A 23,517-nucleotide genomic window follows, 5' to 3' on the forward strand; every position below is an offset into this window, starting at 1 on the left:
TTCCAAATGTCAAATAGATTTAAAACAAATGTTACAGAATTAAGAAACTTTCCCAAGATAATTTCTTTCAGAAAAAATGATCAGGAATCACTTCTTGGACTTTTGACTAAGATCAAGTGTAGAAAGATTATGTCAGCGGAGCTTCTGTTGCAGCACAGCAAGTTAAGTTGCAGTCTGCGATGCTGTTTTGCCACTAAGAATTGCTGGTGAGCCCAGGTGGTTCACATCCTATACAGCGTTCTGCTGTTGTGCACGGGAAAGCAGCAGAAGATAACCCCAGCACGTGAGCCCCTGTCACTCTGTGAGAAAGCTCGATGTGAAGTTCTGTTTATTCTGTTGTGTTAGAGTAATTTAAGAGGAGGATGTACTCAGTTAGCCTTAGATTTTTTTTCTTTGTTTATTTGAGAGACACAGAGAGAGAGAGAGAGACCCCCATCGATTGGGTCACTTCCTAAGTGCTGGCCACAGCAAGAGCAGGATGGAGGCAAAAACCCAATACTGTGAATTCAATTCAGGTCTCCTGAGTGGGTGGAAGAAACCCAACCAATTGACCCATTTCGGAATTATGAGCTGAGGCTGGGTATTGAACGCATGTATTTTGATATGAAACACATCTTAAAAATACTAGGACATATTCCTGTCATTTGATCTTTTTTAATATGGTAGGGAAAGATCATTTTACAAAATAAAAAGACATAATCTATAAGTTACAAGTTTATGTAACTTTTACAAACTATGGTAATTTACTGCAAGATAAGTATTAGTTGTAATTACTATAGGATATTTATTACTTGAAAGGAACTTACTTACCTATTCTAATAAAACATGTTGAATATGTGTAGTAGAAGAAATATGGTTAAAAACCAGTTGAGTTTGCTAGTATTTATACTATACAGTTTATACTACTACTATTGATACTACCATAGATAATTACTATTAATTCTTCTTTAAGTGTTGTAATCTACCAATATTTAAAAAAAACACTCTGGCAGTGAAATCTCTTGTACATATTGTATAATCAACACTAAGTATGTTTTGCAGTTAATGCTAGTATTAGCTTTACTCCTTGATTCTATTGCATCAAACAATTCATGTCTCAATATTTATTTATTGCAGCTCAAAATTTGTTATATATTTATGTCATTCATTGGTTTTGTTTCCCCTTTGGAAGGAAATATTGGAGAATGATGGAATTCTTAAATAACCAGTTAGGTGATTATGAATGGGTTTCAACTACTTTATGGATCTCAGTTTCCTCTGCCCTATGATTTCACATGCTAGAAATCTGTTGTAAGCTCTCATGGCACTATATAACTTTTTTGTGAAGTATTTACCACAAATGAAATTTAATAATTTGGGTGGGCATTTGGTCTGTTGGTGAAGATGCCAGTTAAGACATTGAAGTATATGAATGCTGCTCTTGACTTTGGCTCATTACTCCAGTTTTTGAGTTTTTGTTTTTGTTTTTGTTTTGTTTTTCCTAATATGATTCCTGGCAGGCTTCAGTGATGTCTTAAGTTATGGATTCCTGCCACACCCAGACTGATTCCGGGATTTGCTTTCCTTGGGTCAGCTTCAGCTTCTTCCCATTCCGTACTGACTTGGGTGTCTCTGGAGTTTGCCGGCATATAAGAGCACTTGGCCTGTCTTTGTCTCTCTTGTTGTCTGTCATCAGTAATTTGTAATTATCTATAGACATTTGATACTGCTTGTCTTTGCATGACATTGTAAACTCCATAGTGGAATACATGGTTTCTGATGCCCTCATAATTGCACACATAGCAACTAGAGCAGATTTAGATCAGATGCTGTTCCTTTAATGAATTATTTAATAAATGATACATTAATTCATTTTAAAAAATCAGAGTTACCAAGAGAGAGTCAGAAACAGTGATAGAAAGATTGATCTTCCATCCCCTGGTTGGATCCTCAGTTAGCTACAACATTCAAGAATGGGCCAGGATGAAGCCTGAAAGTAGGAGCTTCTTCCCAGTCTCCCAAATGAATGCAGTGTCCCAAACACTTGGCCCATCTTCTGCTATTTTCCCAGGTGCATTACCAGGGAGCTAGACCAGAAGTGGAACAGCCTGGGCTCAAACAGCACTAATATGGGATACAGTGTTGCCACTGTCAGCTAAAGCAGCTAAGCTACAATACCAGACCCCCTAATTTATTAGTCTTAATTATTATACCTAGACTTATTCTAGTTATTTCCATATTTCAAATGTGTTTTCCAAGAAAGAATTCCTAATGGATAATCAGCAATGGACACAAATAAAACTTTTATTTTGAACTACCCAGAGTATACTGGTTTATTGCATTCAATTGACTTGGACCATTTTATATAAATATGTTTAAATTATGGAACTCACTGTACATTTTGCTTCACTACATACAATTTGGTTTTACAACTAAACTTGTATTCATGCTAAGATTTGAATTATTGCAAAGGATCTTTGCTTTTAAACATCCTTTGTTTTCCTCATCATTATATTACTTTTCATTCATATGGTTTTCTTTATGAAGGGGTAGAGAATGTAATATCAGTGTTATTTATTTAGAATTCACATGGTGCTTTATCTATGCAGAGTTATACAATGATTTTTTATAGTAATATAGAATTATGACCGTATTTGTGTTCTTGTACCGTAATACTATGGAAGTTAATATGATTTAGAGTTAAGTTTTATTTTTAACATAAGCCACTAACGTGTGATTTAAAAGGAGCTTTGTATTTCTCTTTAAAAGATGTTTACTCTCCAGCAGATGGAACAAATGAATAGGAAATAACACTATGAGTAAGGCAAAGCAAGAATCCTTTGCCTCTCAAAATAACCCAAATATACTTGTTTGGGTTTTAGTTTGTTTGTTTTTGTATATAACTGTAACAATGCCACAAGGGCAATCCTCATCCATACAGGAAATATTCAAGGACTCTTGGAAAAAAATACCCTAACCTCATGTATCTCATTTTTCAGTTGTCAGAAGGAGAATATACTGTTTTTTTTATCTAACTCACAAGTAAATAATGTTATGATTTATGAAGACTGAATATCTCAAAACATTCCTCTGCATAGATTTATTTTAATCTGTTTTATTAGGTTACTAGATCTAAAACCATGTTCTAGATTATATTGTCTCAAGATATAATCAAAAAGTGATAAAACGGAAAGTTAAGTATGTTTTATTGGAATGACGTGTCCTTATGGTTCCTCAAAGTATTCCCATTAAGTTGGTTAATTATAGAAAATGGATTAAAATTATAATTAGTGTAACTTGGGAATTGTTTGGCTATCATGAGTGTCTGCATAAGTGCTTAAAAATTCAGCATTTTAATTCAAATGTTTATCACAGATAATTTATTCAAGTACTTGTGAAGAATACATCCTTTTATTACTGTGTTATAAGGATATATGTGATATTTTTAAAATTAGAAATGAAAAAATCATTCTTTAGATTCATTTGTCATATATATATAGATTTATGAATGTATATACAAGTGTTTTTTTTTATTAATTACATTGCATTATGTGACACAGGTTTATAGGCACTGGGATTCCCCCCACCCCTCCCTAAACCCTCCCCCCCATGGTGGATTCCTCCACTTTGTTGCATTACCACAGTTCAAGATCAGTTGAGATTCTTTCATTGCGAGCATATACAAGTGTTTATTATGACACTGATGTATTGATTGTGAAGTCAATGACATTAGGATGACTAGGAAACAAAGATTATAGAAAAATTAAATGATTTGCCTACAATCAATAAATAATGAGAAGTATTATAGTATAGAAATAAGTATGTGATAGAAGTAAGTATAGAAACCTATATGTTGATAGTTTACATATATACATATATATGCAGCATGGGCATATAAATGTATATGTTATATATTATAACTAGTTATTTTATAGATATGTCACTGATTATTTTCAGGTGTTTTTGATCACTGAGTATGGTTACTGAACCAAATTATCACTGACATATTTACATTGTGTTTCAGCTGAGAAAGTCCATCTTGGAATGAGTAGGAAATTGCAGGTACCTATTTATAACAAAGATAAAATCTCTAAAGTCAGTCTTAACATATTGCCGATTGAGGTGGCAGTGTTGGCATACAGTACATTTCAAATGTGCAGGAAGAGAGACCTCCATTATTCAATCAAATATTCTGTTATCTTGTAGAGACCGTTTATTCAGAACAAATCCAAGATATCAGGGAGACATTTGTGTATTCAATTAATTAAATGAAAGCCCACACGTTTTGTATAGTTACTGGTAGGCAACAGAATTCTGAGAAGTACTTGGTCATAATTTTTCTTCTTTTTCAAGTAAATGCTTGACTCTAGGTAGACCATGTGAAATGCAGAAGCATTGGGAAGATGAGGAATAGCCAGATAGTATGTAAAAATAAATTCCCTAAAGTGGTAGAGTAACATTGGAATATTAAGATAACTACTTTACATGAATGGTAATAGCCCATTAAAGATAAAAGCTATGTAACGTCTACTTGAGATACGAACAAATCTTCAGCAGTTCATTGGACAAGTTACCTGAATTATTTCAGTTGAGGGTATAGTTAGAACGTATTTATGAATTTTTAATACAATTTTCTTTTATAGAATTCAGTGCTGGCTCTTAAAATTAAAGGTTAGATTGATTATCAAAATTTAAACAATTTCTGTTGCATTTATCCTTGAACAATATGTCTTGATCACTTCAAGATATTGTTTTAATCTAATCTATATCTGTATCTATATCTATATATATAAACACCTTTCCGGTGTGAGGAAGACGGGAAGTATAACCTATCAGGGTCATAACTGGTAACTCATAGACAACAGACTCGAATCAGCATTAGACAATAGTAAAATTACAAAGGCATATGGGGGGAATCAGGAGCAATCCTAACAACCTCTTGACAGGAGGTCATATGCACAGAACAGGGGGGGACACCAGAGGGGAGCAGGCACACAGGAGGAGGCCTGTATCCCAACCCTGAAGACTTCCAGATTCTCAGTACGAGCACCAAGGACTACATCCCAACTGCCAAGGAGACCATGGGGAATTGGAGTGCCTTCGGAGACCAAGAACTCTGAGGTCACCCACCCCCATTTGGATCCACCACATGGGATGGAAGAAGCCCAAATCCTGCCTTGCAAGATCCAAGGTCATTGGAACGACAACCAAGAGCAGAAAGCGGTCCGCAGAAACAGAAGAACAATAAACTTCCTTCAGGACTAGGGAGAGGAGCTTTCTCTGGTCCTTGCCTGGTTCCGACTTTGGGTCCCCACCCTCTCTCATAATGACCATCAGGATCACTCCAGAAATCCCTCAAAACAAACAAACAAACAAAATTAGAATAGATAGACAGAGAACAACAAGGAAAGCTTAGAAACAGACAGGAAACGGTCAGCGGGGACACACTTATAACTCACTGGGTGGGACACAAAGATTAGTTACTCCTCACTGGGGTATGGAAGATTTCTCTGCATACACCTCCTAAAACTGTTCACCTAAACTGCTGACATATGTATTGTTAGAGTTATAGAGTTAGACTACCCGAAAAACAGCCAGGTTCAGCAAAATCATACTTCAACACTATAAACTGCTAAATACTAAAATTAAAATAGACATGAGACATTTTAAGGTGTATAGAACCCAGTTGTATATAAACTAATAATTGAAATATCAATGTAGAAGTCACAGGATGTGATTCAGAACTTACATTCTTTGTTTTTCTTTTTCTCTTTTAACATATTGGTTACTCAGTACCATGTCAACTAATTCCATAACGTTATAAATTGTTACTGATGTTATGTCGGGGCTTTTAATTGAACAGGATGATACTCTGCTGGCTCTACCTTCAGACCAGAGATGGTTTCCCCAAGAAACCATTGAATTTATCTGGATAATAAGATGCTGGACTTAATGCTTGGTAAATGCTTGCCATGAAAGAATCTCAACTGAATTTGAACTGTGGTAAAGCAGCAAGGTGGAGGAATCCACCATGGGGGAGGGTTTGAGGAGGAGCAGGGAGAATCCCAGTGCCTATGAAACTGTGTCACATAATGCAATGTAATTAATAAAAAAAACACCTTTCCTAGTGAAATTTATTACTACTTAAATTTATATCAATTTTTACTACTTTTTTCTGTTAGTGTACTATTGCTATGAGACAGAATGAAGGGTGATGAAATTTTGTAAAAATTCGTGGAGTACGTATGATTACATTAACATTCATACATACTTGTATTTGGTTTTTCAGGAACTATCTTCTGATTGCATGCTACATGTCTTTACTATTCTTTGTGCTATTCTTTATTATGTTTTAGAATACACTCAATCACTTACATGCAAATAAGAGAATTCTCATTGTGAAATCAGTTCATTGTGCCCTACACATATAAAATGTTAAATACAAAGCTCTATGGTACTGCTTGAAAATGAATATTTCTGTTCTTTCTGACTCCATATCAGGAATAATGATTCATAACCATCCAGTGTATGCTTCGGAGTCTCTGTTTTAGTAAGTTCCCCAGCTGGTTCTCTCATGGCTTTTGCAAGCAAGATACATGACAGTCTAGAACATTTTGAGCTTCAGAAATCAGCTATTTTGCAAGAAATATTCATTATGAATATGGATGTTCTCTTTCTGATGCTTTAATTTCCTCCTTGTTTTACCTTTGTGTTAGTAGATAGCCTCATGCGTTAAGTCCTTTACTAAGAAATAAAACTCTTGGATGTAAGTAGATAAAAAGATCAATTTAATTTTTCTTCTATTTTTCTTCAACTTTCTAGGTTATTTTACTAACATTGTTCTAAAATGCTCCTCATGTTCTCATTTTCCACCGCAGTAATATATCACGTTTTCGGTAGGTCAGCTTCAGAAATCTAAGCTTGTTTTTCCTCCCAAACCTATTTGACCTTTTAATTGATATTTTTAAGGGTGTTGCACCAAAATGAATCTGTTATATTCTCTGCGTCAAACTGTGATGATTCCAGTCTGGTCATTACTGAGAAAACACACAACTTTCCTCATTAGAGAGTTTCCATGACACACAACTCGCACTATTTAGACATATTACAAAGGTGATTTAGGCTACTCCAATAAAAATGAAGGTTGTGCTTGTTATGTGGTGCTGGAATGGAAAATGTAGAACTACTGAAACCAGGAGACATATGAAGCAGACTACTATTTCAAGTGGTGAAAAAGTTAAACTTTCACACTTAAATGAGGACCATTGTAAGTAAAATATGGTAAATGTAAAAAAAAAGTAAAATGTCCTCATCTTCATCTATTTAATTATAGAATTGTTTACGAATATGAATGTAAAACAAACAGATGCCCTTAAATCTTGCCTGGATCTTAATCCACAGGTTTCACAGGTGGCAGGTATGTGGGAGACACTGTTTCTATCAGTAAGCAGAAAATCAATTATGATTTCTGAAGCAAGTTTAGGAACTATATACATGAAATAGAAAAGTATTTGTGCAAATTTTCAACAGAAAAGTTGGTTTTCCAGCACTCCACTAAGATGTGTTGAACATAGAACCATTTGTAGTAAAAGACCTTGTCTTTGAAAACTTGCTAATCTTATACCTTAAATGAAAACTCTTGCTATTTTGTAATAAAAGAGAAACATATAAAAAGTTGTAGACATGATAAGAGGACCACATATTTGCTTAGAAACTTCAAAATGAGGCCTTTAGCTCTTTGTTTTTCTTGAGTCTTTTTTATAGCCTACCATAGAAAAGCAAGGATCAGAAAATAGACAAGATGTTTTCAAGAAAATAGCAAAACAAACAAACAAAAAAATATATAGTTTAACCCCATCTTTCCCTGCTCCTTTTGTTTGTTAGCTTCCAAGAAAACCTTAGGGAAATGTTATGGTTTCCTTTAAAGGTGTTTTTTCTCTTTTGGGAGTGCCAAATACGGACTAGTTCTTTACAGGGCCTTATTTACAAATGTCAGCATAGCAGAGTTCAAATAATGAAAATAGTGGAATTGTGGTTTGCCTTTGGTCCTCACTGGATCTTTCAGTGGGGTTGTGGGCGAGGGATAATGGTGAACTATACTATGTGGAATGATACTCCCCTTGTACTATTGGCATGAAGAAGTTCAGGAAAATGTATATGCAAACATTTCATATCACACATATGCTCAGGAATTTCTGAAGTCCATATTCCCCCACCTCATTTTCTTCTCTTCAGTGCAATAAGGCCTTAAAGCATTAATGCAAATTCTGTCATCTCATTCTCCTGGTTCAGCATATTTTCTAACACTCTACTGTGAGGCCAACTCTTAATTTTACCTCCTCCCCCCCCCCCCACACACACACACATTCAGCTTCATTCTGTACCGGACACCCAGCAATACCCCATCTCATCTAGACAAGGAGGTAGCCATAATCAAAGTAGGGACTTTAGACTTCTTGAGAGTCGGTTGGCTCTATAGGCCATCTATAGACAATGCCCTCCCTCTCAGGGTAGACAAGCTGCTTGCTTTTGACCAAACTGGGATTGCTGTCCCTGGTGCTGAACCATGTTTGACCATCAAGGAATCAGCAGCTGAGTCAAAGGAGCTGCAGAGAAAACCTGGCTGACTGAATGCCCAGGTTGCAGAGGCAGAGGACACAGGGATAGGGTCGCCCCCACTCCAACTCCTCCCTCACATGTATCTGTCTCTAGTGCGACAGGACCCCATTTGCAATTTTCTCCTCCCGAACCCCACTCCAAACACCTTCAACATGGCCTCAGATGCTGGCGGGTATCAACACAGCACAGCCCGGCATCAGAACGCAGTAATGTTGAAAATGCTACTCCACAGAGTCTTTGTGAGGTTAGATTTTTTTTTCCACTCGAAAACAAAACAAAAAAATAAAGTCTAAAAAATTAATGAATAACTGACCTTCCTCTTTCCTTCCTTCCTTTCCTGCCCCCCCCCCCCCAAATAATCATTCTCCTCTAGATTATAAAGCCCCAAATTCCAGAAGAGTGCTTTAAAACTGGGTGGTCTCCCTAGTTTCAGATCTCCACCCCTTCCCCCACCCCTCGGGAGCAAAACGACGCCAAAAACGACACAGCTTACCCCGGGTAGAGCGATAGCAGAAGCAGAATCCACGCCGTCATTTTCCGTGAAAATACAGGAGTCGAGTAGATTGAGCTTCCTGTGTTCCATATATTTGGCGAACTCATCTTTTTTTTTTTCCTCCTCTTGCTCTTGCCTCTTGGTTGCAGAAGAATCCCTCCCCCTTTGTATTATTATTATGCTTATGATCTGATGGTGGCTCACCTCCCCCCACCTGCCTCTAGTAGGTCTCCTCACTGGGGAGCTGTGTTGCTTCCAGCTTCGGAATTAATATTCAGGGGGCATAAATCAGATCAGCACAAACGCTTGCAGATATCATCAAAGCGTCAGCTCGGGCAGCAGCTTCCAAGTCGGGGGGATAATGTAGTTGAGGCAGGGGGAGGGCCCAGGAAGGGAAACACGCCAAGACAAATAACCCAGCGAGAAACGCAAGCACATTCATGCCTCTCACACTCTGGCGTACTCCCCTAGGTCCATCATTTTAGGTTTGTTTATTTGTGTGTTTGAATTTTTTTCTCTTAAAATACTAGGACGTGTGTGTGTGTGTGTGTGTGTGTGTGTGTGTGTGTGTGTGTGTTTGAAAGAAAAATCACTAGTAACTCTGCGTGACTAACTATCACGCAGATTAGCTGTGAGGTCAAACTGGAAGTGATGCCTGCTGCTGCTGCAGGAATTAACACTTGCGTGGTGTCTTTCCAGAGCTTTTTAACCCTTCCCTACACACACAAAAGCATGTGAGGACTGGTGTTCTTGGTAAACCCAGAAACTACTTAAAACAGATGGCTTGTTTCCTCAAGTCAGCCTAGGATCTTCATTTTAAAATCATGTGGTCTTAAAAATGATTACCTCCCCTGCGGAAGGAGAGGAAGGTGGGGGAGGACTACTTCTTTCCATTGTAAGCCATTCTGTAGGAAGCCGGATTTAGTGGATTCAATTTGAATGGGAGAAAACAATGATGGAATTAAAACACACAGGCAAGTGCTCTGCTCCCCAGGATTCTTTCCTCCTATGCCTGTTTTTTAAACACACACACAGGACTAGAAGGCTGAAAAATATAAAACTGCATGGGAAGATTTTCTCGAGTGAAGAACATAAGCTATTAAAAGAGATGCTACTTTTGGAAGGAGGATAGGCACACAGAACTTTTAGCAACAGGCATTTACTTCTTGTGGGTGTGGGGAGGTGTTTTTAAATAACAATCCTGAAAATCCCATAGGTGAGTGAATGGTATCTGCATGTGAGCCATACCACTAGGCAGCCTCGTTCCACTACCACAGACGAAATCCCTTTTTCTCATCCTGGGAAAGAAAGAGGAGTGTTCCATGTGTCCTATAAAGCCAGATACTATTGTGAAGATGTTCTTGATGTGATATAGATGTAGACAACATATCCTGTTACTCCCAGGGAAATAGAGCCAACTCATAGTCAAAACCTTTTCTACTGGAGGAAAGTCTTCAAAAATGGAAAGTCCCGAATGAGTCCAGGGGTGTCTCATCAACAGGTCTGCAACGCGTTGCTCACTGTAAAGTACACCCAAGCAAAACAGAATTACTGGTGGCTGCTGCCAATGAAGAGATGCATTCTGGCTTGGAGGTGAAAAGGCCTGAGAGACATTTCTGTACATTTACTTACTTCACAATTCTGTCTTTAGTTGCTGTTTATGGAGTTTAAGCAAAATGCACCTAGACACAAATGTTCACATGCAGTTGGTGGAATTCTTTTCATTGTATCTAAAATGGAAACCAGAACAAATGTAAACTCAGTTTCTTTATAATTATCATTTGCCTAATTCAGTCATAATTTTTGAGAGCCTAGTTGCAGATACATATATATGTTGATAATTATAATTTAAACTAGCATATGTGTATAGACACACAGTATATACTTTTATATGCATATGCATGCACACACTCGCATCCATTTTGCAGATGAGCAGATGTATCTTTTCTGAGTTCAGAAAAGATAGGGACTGAATGTGGAACAATAAAATGATAGAAACCTACACAGTGAAATGAACACTCCCTATAGAGCTAGAATGTCTTCTGCTTACTTCTTGTTAGAGTTACCAGAATAAATAGAAGTAAGAATTGCTTTGTGAGATGTACAAACGTTTTAAACCATAAGACATGACAAGTCGAGCAAGCCTGCAGTTGTCAGCTTTGTAATAGTATGAAGTACATCCAAGTGACAGTTTTGTTCTCTGCTAGGCATGGCATTTCCAGTTTTCCAATTCAAGTTTTTTCAGATGAGAGTTTTTTCCACCTTGTTTCATGACCTTGAGTTATCAGTACAAAGAAAACAGATTCAGTGGAGTCTAGACACGACTCAGTGGGTATGATAGTGCTCCCCCACCTCCCTCTCTTTTGCTCTCTCCCTACCTTTTCTTTCTTTTTTGTTTCTTCTTCTTTCTTTTCTTTTTTCTCTTGTCCTCTTCTCTCCTCTCCTTTCCTTTCCATTTCTTTCCTTTTTCTTCTTTCATATGCAACTATGAGAATAAATGCAATCACATTAAAATAGCATTAATATACAATGAAGCCTATAAATTGTAATTTGTTTCAATGATTAGATGCTTATCAGTGCCTTTTTACATATAGTATGGTATCCAGTATAGTTTTTTTAAACATTTATTTATTTTTATTGGAAAGTCAGATATACATAGAGGAAGAGAGACAGAGAGGAAGATCTTCCGTCCGATGATTCACTGCCCAAGAGGCCACAATGGCTGGTGCTGCGCCAATCCAAAGCCAGGAACCAGGAACCTGCTCCAGGTCTCCCACGCGGGTGCAGGGTCCCAAAGGCTTTGGGCTGTCCTTGACTGCTTTCCCAGGCCACAAGTAGGGAGCTGGATGGGAAGTGGACCTGTCAGGATTAGAACTGGCCCCCATATGGAATCCCGGAGCGTTCAGGGAGAGGACTTTAACCTCTAGGCCTCCAGTATAATTTTAACTGTGCCATTTTTAATTCGTACACTTCAATATCCTTGAGTAGACTTTCCGTTTCTCATAACTGCTCTACAAAAACATACTTAAATCAGTCTCCCAGACTACAGAAGTAATATTCTGGTATTCTTAAGTGATGTCTTCTGTTAACTTATTTTGTAATCAATCATTAGTTAATGATGCTTCATTTCTATTCTTGCTCATTTTAAGAAGATATTCATAATGCATGTAAAAATAAGCCACTATTTGGTAAGCACAGATTATATTTCCATAATAGTCTATTTAATATGTACGTATTATAACAATCCTTTAAAATATTAACAAAAGAAAGGATATTGCCACTCAAATAATCTTATCTAAACAAGGCAATGTGAATATATTGGAGAATTTTCTTTAACTAAATTTTTTGTTCTAATTTAATATCACATTAATTTTTTTTATTTTGTCAAAATTAAAATTTCTGGAAGTGAATTATGAGAGTAAAAGTCAGATCACTTTTGGCCTTGAATCAAAGTCTCTCTTTATTTGTGAAATTAAATTGTATTACGTAGGCTGTAATTCTGATCGTGGCAAAGTACTCTGTGACTATTATGTAACGTTTGGACTAATGATTAAATGGATAACAAAAGATTAAAGGGAGAACAAAAGTGACATGCTGTAAAAGCACCCAGACATTATGAAGAGTTGAACACTAAAGGAAGAAACCGAAGTGAATGACATTTCAGATTGTGTGACTTTTCCTTTGAGAACCCTCCAGAGGGTTACCTCTTTTCTCTATTTTTCTGGACCTTTCCTACCTTTAAAATGACAAGAAACCCCACTCAACCCTAAAAAAGCAGGTTGCCTAGAATCAGCATAAGGCAGTAATCTTATTTGCTTAAGTTTTTTGTTTTTGTTTTTGTTTGCTTATTGTTTTTGTTCTTAAGATTTCTTTGTGTTTGTTTGAAAGGCCTTTAGACAGAGAGGAGAGATGAAGAAGTCTCCCATCTGCTGCTTCACTCCCCACATGGCTGCAGGAGCCAAAGTTGAGCTGATCAGAGGCCAGGGGCTTCTTAATATTCTGTCACATGGGTGGAGGGTCCCAAGATTTTGGACCATCTTTTGCTGCTTTCTCAAGCCATCAGTAAGGGAGCAGGATGGGAAGTGGAGCAGCCAGGACATGAATCAGTGCCCAAGGGGGATACTAGCATTTTCAAGTGGGGGGTTAAGCCATTGAGCCGTTGTGCCAAGGCCAAAAGTAATAAATTCATTAAGCAAAGTGCTACCAGATGGAAACACAGCTCTATATGAAGCAGAGTAGAACATAGAAAATGGTTAATATGTGAGAAAACAGGAAAATTTGTATATTTTACTGTGATCTTTAAAAGACATCTGACTATTTGCTTGAAAACCAGAATGACAGACAGAGATCCTCTGTCTGTCTGCTGGTCCACTCCCCAAAAGCCCACGATTGTCAAGGTCAGGCCAAGCCTATGCTGGGAGCCAAACGTTCCATCCTGGTTTTCCACATGGGACACAAGAACCCAAGTACTTGGTCATCATCTGCTTCTATGAACTTCATTTTTCAATTACTGCATTTTTTCAGTATCATGTTGTCAAATATATAGAAGTATAAATATTATAATGTGAAATTCAGCATTAAGAATATGTTATGTTTGGACATGTAATTAGTTGCCTTTTTATTTGGGAAGCTGAAAAATACAATAGATGACAGAGGTAAACCAACAGATATATGGAGCTAGCACATGCTAATTCACTACATAGGTGCAGGCAATGACCCAGGCTGGGCCAGGATGAAGTTAGAAAACAAGTTTCTGCTATATGGGTATCAGAAACCCAATTAATTTAGTCATCACTATGGGCACCCAGTGTCTGCAGTTTCAGGAATCTATGTCAGGAGGCAGGGGAAGATGTTGAATAGGATGTTGACATAGGAGGTGGGCCACAGGCCTGTTCCTTCTGTTGTCTTTCATTAATTCCCTTCTGATATCCTTACATCTCTGACAGTATATCCATCCCAACTGTTAAAACACTCACTATGTTTCAGAGTAAAACAAGTTGTACTGCATCACATATTTGTTAAATCAGTTTGACGTGTCTGCTTTCCCACAGTAAGTTAAAAATTAAGAACTCTCTACTTTTACAAACCCTACATTGTATGGCCCCATGTCAGCCCACATTGGTAACTTTTCCTTGTAGTGTAAGCACACTTGCGGTTTTCAGTACATAAAACATGTGTACCTTCACAGCCTCTGGGCCTTCACTCATACAGATGTCTCTTCCTAGAGTTCCTGTTTTATTTGCCTAGTTAGTAGCTATTCACCATGGTGATCTCAGCTTGAATATGCCTTAATCTCTGACAAAAAAAAATTAAGATTAAATTTTCATTTTGTTCAAATGATAGCATTTAAAAAGTGTTTTATCAAAGTACATTCTCACCCCCTTGATTTCTTTTCTTTTTAAGATTTATTTTTATTTTTATTGGAGAGGCAGATATACAGAGAAGGAGATAGAGAAGGATTTTCTGTCCACTGATTAATTCTGCAGGCGGCTGCAACGGCCCAAGGTGAGCTGAAGCCAGAAGCCAGTTGCCTAGGAGCATCTTCTGGGTCTCCCAAGTGGGTGCGGAGTCCAAAGGCTTTGGACTGTACTCTGCTGTTTTCCCAGGCCACAATCAGGAAGCTGGATAGAAAGTGGGATTCAAATCAGCACCCATATGGGATCCTGGCACAGGGAAGGTGAGGACTTTAGCTACTTGGCTACCATGCAGGGCCCATCCCTTTGATTTCTAAAGATGCTATTAAAGTTACACTTTACCTTTAATATTTTGACATGGCTTAGGGCCATTATGATCATTAGCAAATGAACCAACAGATGGGAGTGTGCCCTCTCACATTTTAAAACAAAAGTGTTCAAGTAAATAGAGCCCATTATGACTCATTGGCTAAATGCTCACTTTGCAAGTGCCAGGATCCCATATGGATGCCAGTTTGTGTCCTAGCTGCTCCACATCCCATCCTTCTCCCTTCTTTTGACCTGGGAAAGCAGTCAAGGATGGCCTAAAGCCTTGGGACTTTGCACTGAAGTGGGAGAATATAAAGAAGCTCCTAGCTCCTGGATACAGATTGGCTCAGCTCTGGCCATTTTGGCCACTTGGGGAGTGAACTAGTGGAAGGAAGATCTTTCTCTGTCTCTCTTTCTCTCAAAAAATCTGCCTTTCTAATAAAAAATAAGTAAATCTTTAAAAAGTAAATATTTTTTTAAAAGTCTGTAAATAATATTAGGTAATAATAAAACTTCTCATTTTTAAAAGATTTATTTATTTTTATTGGAAAGGCATATATACAGAGAGGAGGATAGAGAAAGATCTTCTGTCTGCTGTTTAATCCCCAAGGAGCCTCAATGGCCAGAGCTCAGCCAATCTGAAGCCAGGAACTTCTGAGCCTCCTATGCGGGTGCAGGGTCCCAAGGCTTTGGGCCATTCTCAACAGTTTTCCCAGGCCATAAGAAGGGAGCTGGATGGAAGCAAGGCAGCCAGGATATGAACCAGTGCCCATATGGAATCCCAGTGCATGCAAGTTGAGGACTTGAGCCACTAGGCTACTGCACTGGGCCTGCTGTGTTCACTTTTAAGGACAGGTTTTATTTTACTTTTCCCAAGACTTAAAGAGCAGAGTGTGAGAGCACACTTCTTTCTGCTGGTTTACTCCCCAGATGATCCGGCCAAGCAAAGGCAGGAGCCAGGATCTCCAGCTTTGGTCTTCCACTGGGTGACAGGCTCAGACACTTCTGCCTTCCTGTTGCAGAAGCCAAGGAGCTGATTTGAAGCAGATTAAATAGTTAGCCAACTGGGACTCCAGTAGAAATGTAAGAATTGCCCAATTATAGCTTAACCTAGTGTGCCACCACATTGGCACACTTCAGAAAACTAGCTTAAGATGTAAAATGCTTCCAGAGATTTCTCTTGGCTGGTTGTACAGAATTGATATTGAATATAATAGAAAGTAAATCCAATTGAAATTACTAAAGTTTATTGGTGACTCTTAGTATGGGAAATTCTAACAGCTTTACTCTCTCTGCATTCCTGTTAATCAATACTGAATGGATTACTCAATGAGAAAGTTATTGAATACAATTTTAGACATGAAATTTTTTTAGAAAATGTTTTACCAAGTGTTCTCATTGTACAAAGAAATAAAAATGGTCGTGGACAATTTACATGACAATTACCCAGCTGACTAACAACAAGAACCACGGTCAAAATAGGGAAAAGCTGATTCCCTTACTACCAAGCTTCACATCTCCCACATAGGAAAACAGCTTCATGATTTAAAATAAAGTGGAACTTAGTGGTATAAGGAAATTTTATGCGATTTCTTTTTCTTAAATGCTCTGAATTTTGTAATATTGCTCTCTGCTTGTTAATTTCGTCCTGAAATTAAATTCTTCATCAGTCATTTTGTACTCCAGGAATTAATGAACAATACAGAAGTTAAAAAAAATATCTATCACTGTAAGCCACAGGTTGGTGTTCAGTTAGAGATCTTTTTGGGCTGGTTTAGTTTAATGATAGAACTTGTTTTGACCCGTGGGGCCAAACTCATTCTCAACCACTTCCTCTTCGGAAGGACAGCCTTCTATGTTTTCTTGATTGAAGTTTTGGCTACATCCAGTTGATTGTTCAACGAACAGCCAACATTTTTGTTTTGGTTACATTTTAAAGTCACTTTATATAACCAAAGTGTACAGAAATAAAAGCAGTGATTATATGTTTGACTTTTTGAGAAAAGTGGCTACTTTTTAAAAAAAATTATTTATTTTATTTGAAAGGCAGATTGTACAGAAAGAAAGAAGAGATGGAGAAAGACATCTTCCATCCCCTGATTCACTCCCCAAATGGCTGCAATGGCTTGGATTGAGCCAATTGGAAGCCAGGAGCCAGGAGCTTCTTCTAGGTCTCCCACATGGTTACAAAGGTCCAAGAACTTGTGTCATCCTGCACTGCTTTCCCAGGCCACAAGCAGAGAGCTGGTTGGGAAGTGTAGCAGCTGGGACATAAACCATTAGCTGTGTGGATGCTGGCTATACAAGGCAAGGGATTAGCCTAATTAGTCACCATTCAATAACCAAGAGAAAAACAAGCTACTTTCAACCAGACTCACATTATGGGTTTAGCATGAGCTAAAAAAAAAAAAAAAGAGAGAGAGAAACAAAATGTTCTCTTTGAACATAAAAATCTGTGCTTTCAACCATTTTTCATTTTCCTTTAGACCACATTAACCTTGTCATCTCCAACTGCCTGGGGAGAACATGTTTAGTCATTTATCATTTCATTTCAGACATTGGGCTTCAGTATTTAAATGATTGGAAACTTTGAACTCGAACATGACACATAGCTTTTTCAATATATTGTTTTGTGTAAAAAAAAATGCTTATCTTATGAATACATAATTGAATGCTGATTTATATTTGACTTACTTTATGAGAAATTCCTGTGTAAAATGGCATGACTCCTGGAAGTTTTTAGAAAGTTATGAATTTAGTTTGTATCATGGCAGAGATTAAATGAAAAGAAAAAATGCATGTTTTCTTTTGATGAAAGAGGTAAATAACGTTAAAAAATGTTAAATACGTAAAAAAATTAAGATGATATTACTTCTATGAGTGACATGGAAAGTATTCATGTTGCATGCTAATAATGAGTACCAAAGATTAGAATCACTGTGAGTTACTGAGATGTGGACTGATCTACATAGATTAGGCATATGAATGGATAGAATGATGGATGGTACATAGGTTCTTACAAGAAATTAATTTTAGCTGTCAGTATTAGTCTTAGCTATTTGTAAGTGACTAAACATTCACTGGTTCTCTATTGATTGTATTTTATGCTTATTACCTAGACATTCTGATCCCTACTTTTTCCATATGTAAAATGTAAGCTATACTGCCAACTCATTCTTAGGTCATCATTAGTGAAATAAAACAACACCAGAAAAGACTGATAGAATCAGGTTCATAAGGTTAAAATTTTTTCTTGCAAAGTCAGATATACGGAGAGGAGGAGAGACAGAGAGAAAGTTCTTCTCTCCGTTGATTCACTGCCCAAGAGGCCACAATGGCTGGAGCTGAGCCAGTCGTAAGTCAGGGGCCTTGAGCCTCTGCCAGGTCTCCCACACGGGTACAGGGTCCCAAAGCTTTGGGCCGTCCTCAACTGCTTTCCCATATAAGGTAAAAATTCAAATAAGAGCTCTCACTAGGGAGTGTAATTCAAAGGTAAAAGAATCAAATTCAGGTAATATTTTTTATTAACGTTTATGATTATTTCTGAGTCGAAACAGGATCCATCATCTGCTGCTTACATGCATATTAGCAGGAAGCTGGATCATAAGTGTGGAGTTGCCAGAACTCACATTTGCTTTCCATATGGGACATGGTCCACGGTCCACTGGCTAATTCTGCTGCACCACAAAACCTCCCCACATGATTCTTCTTAGGCCGTGACTTATTGTGACACTGTTAATGTATTCACAAGGTTGTTTCTCTCTATTCTAAAATGTCAAATTTCTTAGAAGTGGAAGAATTGGACCAACAATTATGTTAGTTACACGCCACTGTGAAAGAAGAAGAATAATTGGACCAATGTCATTGTGAAAGCAATGTCAAGAACAGGATTATAGCGCATGGAAAAAGCTGGATTCTTGACATTGTTTGCGACATAAAAGGAACTAGTGTGCGTTATGTTCTAAGCACTAAATTATATGCATCATCTCAATTTGAACAATTCCTTGAGTAAGGAGTAATGTTATGCTAATTTCATGGAGAGCAGAACAATGACGATTAGAAAGATTAAATTGTATTTCTATGATAACACACCTAATAAGTAATAACCATTGGAATGGAAACTATCTCCTTTTCAACCGACTACTCTCCAAAGAACTACTCTGTGCTGTTTAAATCATTTCTTTCAGATTTGCTCTCCACTGTCTTTGCTATACCTTTTAAGTAGTTGTTAGAGAAAGACTTTAACAAAAAAAATTTTTAAAAAGCAATTGTCCTAAAATATCATTTTAAATAAATAAATATATCTTTAAAAAAAACTCAAGGGAAAAAAAAACCTGCATGGGCTTATAATTTGTTCTTTGCACATGATCATACATTAAGTGTATATAAGTTGAAATATTAAATAGAATCATGAAGGTGTGGATTTTTATTTGATAAGTATACTTTACTATTATATATAATTTGTCAAAAATTCTGTAAGAACACTTTACATATCTATTGGTAAAAATTTCAAATATTTTGCTACAGTATTTAATGAGTACTACACAATTTAATGGGGTAATATATTCTAGTACATTTATGATTGTTTCAAGTTTTGAATTTTATTTCACTTTTGTCTTTGTTATTGAAAAACGTTGAGATCTCTGTACAACTAAATCTATGTGGCAATAAGATACTTGTTTTCTACCTAAGAGAATAACAAAGAGTAGAAATTGCTATTGCTTTATAGTATTTCAGCAACAGATAAACAGAGAAGTGATTACAGTTCCACTTAGAGATTTATAATTTAAAGTCCTGCCTAGGCTGTTTTTTTTTCCATTTCTTCTTCATCTCTCTTTCTTTATCTTCGTGTCTCTCTCTCTCTTTGCTTCCCTTTCTTTTCATTTATTTTATGAAAACAAGATGAGAAAGGTATAAGGGAAAATAAAATATTTTGATATCCTAAAATTATTTTGGATACTTCGTAGGGAATTAAACCAAATGAATAAAATATTATGTTTAGTGTGTCAGCCTTTAGGTAAAAATCATTACTTTGCTCATTCTCGCACTTAGTGTATGTTCTTTTGGGAGAAAATGATACAGAAAACCTGTATTTTTCTGAAACAGAGTATGGGAAAAAAGACCAGTCATGGGCAGAACATTAGAGATTCTCCTGAGCCAAATTTCTAGATGGATGTGGGAAGGGCAAGCATTGAAAAGTTGTTAAGAATAATTCATAGCTTCAGAAAAATCAGTTACGTTATTTCTGAAAGAAGTCTTCATATTTTTATCACATTTATTTTTTCTGAGAATAAAAAAGGAACCCATGTTCTATAAGCAATATTTTAAAACCATTTTGAAAATAATTAAACAATAATGGCTGTTCTAATTTTGGAGCTTTTAATCTTTTTTTTAATGACACTGTAATACATCTTGTCATTTTCCTTTATGATTGTCAAATGAATTTTGTGGGTAATTACATATCCTTTTAAATTATAGTTGTAATGTGTAAACAATATTGCATTATCGTTTATCTGTCATGGCTGCTTATAGAAAGGCATCTTTCACTCGATAACATTGCAGAAATCTGATTATATGCAAATCTTTGATTGCTGCTCCATTTATTTCCATGGTGTGTTTTCCAGACCTTAAATTGTTGAGTCGAATGACACGAGACATATGTATGCTTTTTAGTCTTAGAGCTTATGCTCAAGTATCTGGAATTTGCTAGTAGTCATAGCTCAGAAATGGCTTCTTCACAGTGTTGTCACTTTCATACACCTACTTCCCAACTCAACTGTATTTTCCTTCTTTGGGGAAGGTCCTGTTTTTTATGTATGAATGAATTCACTTAATATTTTACATATTCTCCATGAGCCGCTCAGTGGAATCAAAGCAGGCTGAAGATTCAGCAGTGAAGACAGCTGGAGGATTGCCTTCCTTTTGATGCGCTTACTCTCCTGATACAGAGACAATTTAAACAGAAAAATACACACCAAATTGTGATAAGTACCACAAAGAAACTAAGAAGTTTCAAGGAGAAGTAGTAACAGGGTAGAGTATGTGTTCCTCTTGTGGCTGGGCTGTGCAAAGGCTACACTGAATGCGTAACAGATTCTGCCTTCTGATTATTCTGATAAATGAGCGTCTAATGATGATTTCTCTCACTGATATCAAAGGAAAGTATTATAGAAAGATAAATTGATTTATTTTACTTGACCAGTCACAAGAAAATATCTTTTACAACTATGGTTTATTGAGCAAGACAAAAAACCTCCAAAATCTATGAGCAAGCAGGGTGGACAGATAGGCTTGGTGTGATAACCTAGTGGCTAAATCCTCACCTTGAAAGCACCAGGATCCCACACGCGCACTGTTTTGTGTTCCGTCCGGCTGCTGCACTTTCCATCCAGCTCCCTGCATGTGGCCTGGGAAAGCAATGCAGTATGGCCCAAAGCCTTAGGACCCTGCACCCGCATGGGAGATCTGGAAGAAGCTCTGGGATCCTGGCTTTGGATTGGTTCAGCTCCAGCCGTTGTGGACACTTGGGCAGTGAACCAGTGGGCTGAAGATCTTTTTTTCTCTTCTCTTATAAATCTCTCTTCCCAATAAAAAGAAAGAAATATTTGGGCGTGGTGTGGTAGCCTAGCGGCTAAACTCCTTGCCTTTCACACCCAGGATCCCATATGGGCTCTGATTCGTGTTCCAGGTGCTCCACTTCCCATCCAGCTCCCTGCTTGTGGCCTGGGAAAGCAGTGGAGGACAGCCCAAAGCCTTGGGACCCTGCACCCATGTGGGAGACCTGGAAGAAGCTCCTGGCTCCTGGCTTTGGATAAGCTCAGCGATGGCCATTGTGGCCACTTGGGAAGTGAATCAATGGACCAAAGATCTTTCTCTCTCTCTATCTCTCTCTCCACCTCTCTCTATATCTTCCATTCCAGGAAAAATAAATCTTAGAGAGAGAGAGAAAGAAATCTTTAAGAAAAGAAAGACTTTTTCTTTCTGAACAAAAAATAACATATGAAACAAATGAGGAAAAGGGATTTGGTCTAGCAGTTAAGATATAGCTCAAGACACCTGAGTCCCAAATTCATAGTGGAGTTGCTGGGTTCTGCTGGAGTTCTGTTTCTGCTGCCTACTGTAATCTTCTGCTGTCAAGTACTCTGAGAGGTAGTAAGTGATAACTCAAACAGTTATTTACACCCACAAAGGAGACCCAGGTTTGAATTCCTAGGACCAGGCATCAGCTTGGCCTCATCCTAGATGATGAGAACATTCAAATACCACAGCAGATGAGAGAATTCTCTCTTCCTTTTTCTCTTTCCCTCTAAATAAACTGGAACGTGCATACATTAATCAGTGATAACAAAGAAATCAAGTTTAACTACAGATTACAGATTTTTTATAAAACATTTATTATAGAAAATTTTAATCTATTTGCCTTCAAACAGCTGGCACTAAATTCAAATATTTTATTCCATTCTGACTAAGAAAAGGATAGAATCAGACTTTTAATAGAAGAGGAATTGGAAAGGAACAATAAATACATTTTAAAAGCCTTAGCTTAAGCAGATTAATAACCATAGAAATGCGTGTTTTTAAAAATTAGGACAAGCCATGTGCCAATAAAATTAGTACAACCCTTTTCTTCACAACCAAAAATAACCATGGTAGACATTACTAAAAGGTCGCCTAACAGAAATCAACTGCTCAAATGTTTCTAATGGCACCTGGTTCTGTTTAATTCCCCACCTTTTAGCACACCATACACTCTAGGGTGTGCTAGCCTTGTGTCCATCTCCCAGTTTGCAGTAATTGACTTAAGCGCAGATTTCTGACATAACTCAGGCTCTGAAAAAGGAGAATTTTCTTTTAAAATTCTGAAGAAGATTTATATATTCTTAAAAAAAATGAGGCCACATGGCCTTTTCTGTCTCTGGATATTGACAGATTTAAAATGCACACCTAGAAGAGCTGTGGCTATTCTCTTGAGATCACCGCAAAGAAGCACCCAAGAATTGGATAAAAGGACGTGCAAGACACCCCAAAATACCTCCTTCATCCCCTGAACCTCCAGTTAGGCAGGATAATGACTCCTTTTCAGTTAATTGCATCTTAGCGTTGCAGGATGTAAAAAAGATGACCAGAGACCATATACATCATTGCAGCGTTTTGAGATGGTTATCAATAACTGAGAAGCTGAAGAAGAAGAATCAGCTGCTTTGATCTAGCTACCAACATTAGGAATAATGAGGATCTATTCCACTTAAATCAACTACAGAGATTGTGAGTGTATATAGAAATACAGTATCTATCTCATATATATTGCAATATCAAATATGTATAATGTGCTGTTCTACAAAGAACCATGTATTGAAAGAATGCTAAACCATATTCTTAGGGATAAAAAATTTCCAAGTGTTTCCTCTTCAACAAATCTCAAAGATCATCAGTTTCAACTAGCCCTTTATGTGACTGACCCTGAGAGAGATAGGAGACTTTATACAGGTCTTACAGGTGAAAAAGGTTCCTCAATTTTCACATCTGCTTATGGATGAATGTCTCCGTGGATGACAGTGAGAGTGAGTCATCTGCCAGGTAGAATCACAAAAACATACTTTCAGGACTTTAGAAAGTTCTACTTCCTCTACATTGGGTAATGCCTCTAATTTCTTTTTATTTATTTTTAAAGATGTATTTCATTTGTTTGAGAGGCAGAGTTAT

The 23,517-nt window shown here is 37.2% G+C and overlaps 1 protein-coding gene across 1 annotated transcript in view; it reads right to left on the reverse strand.

Moving 5' to 3' along the window:
* Window positions 1–9,198, reverse strand: part of GABRG2 (gamma-aminobutyric acid type A receptor subunit gamma2) — an 88,172-nt gene extending 78,974 nt beyond the window's left edge. Inside the window, exon 1 of the mRNA XM_004587461.3 lies at window positions 9,092–9,198. Within this exon, the coding sequence (XP_004587518.1) occupies window positions 9,092–9,198 (107 nt within the window). The remainder of the gene's footprint in view (window positions 1–9,091) is intronic.
* Window positions 9,199–23,517: the final 14,319 nt, after the last annotated feature.

This window comes from Ochotona princeps, chromosome 19 (genome assembly GCF_030435755.1).
Source record: "Ochotona princeps isolate mOchPri1 chromosome 19, mOchPri1.hap1, whole genome shotgun sequence".
Classification (NCBI taxonomy): Eukaryota; Metazoa; Chordata; class Mammalia; order Lagomorpha; family Ochotonidae; genus Ochotona; species Ochotona princeps.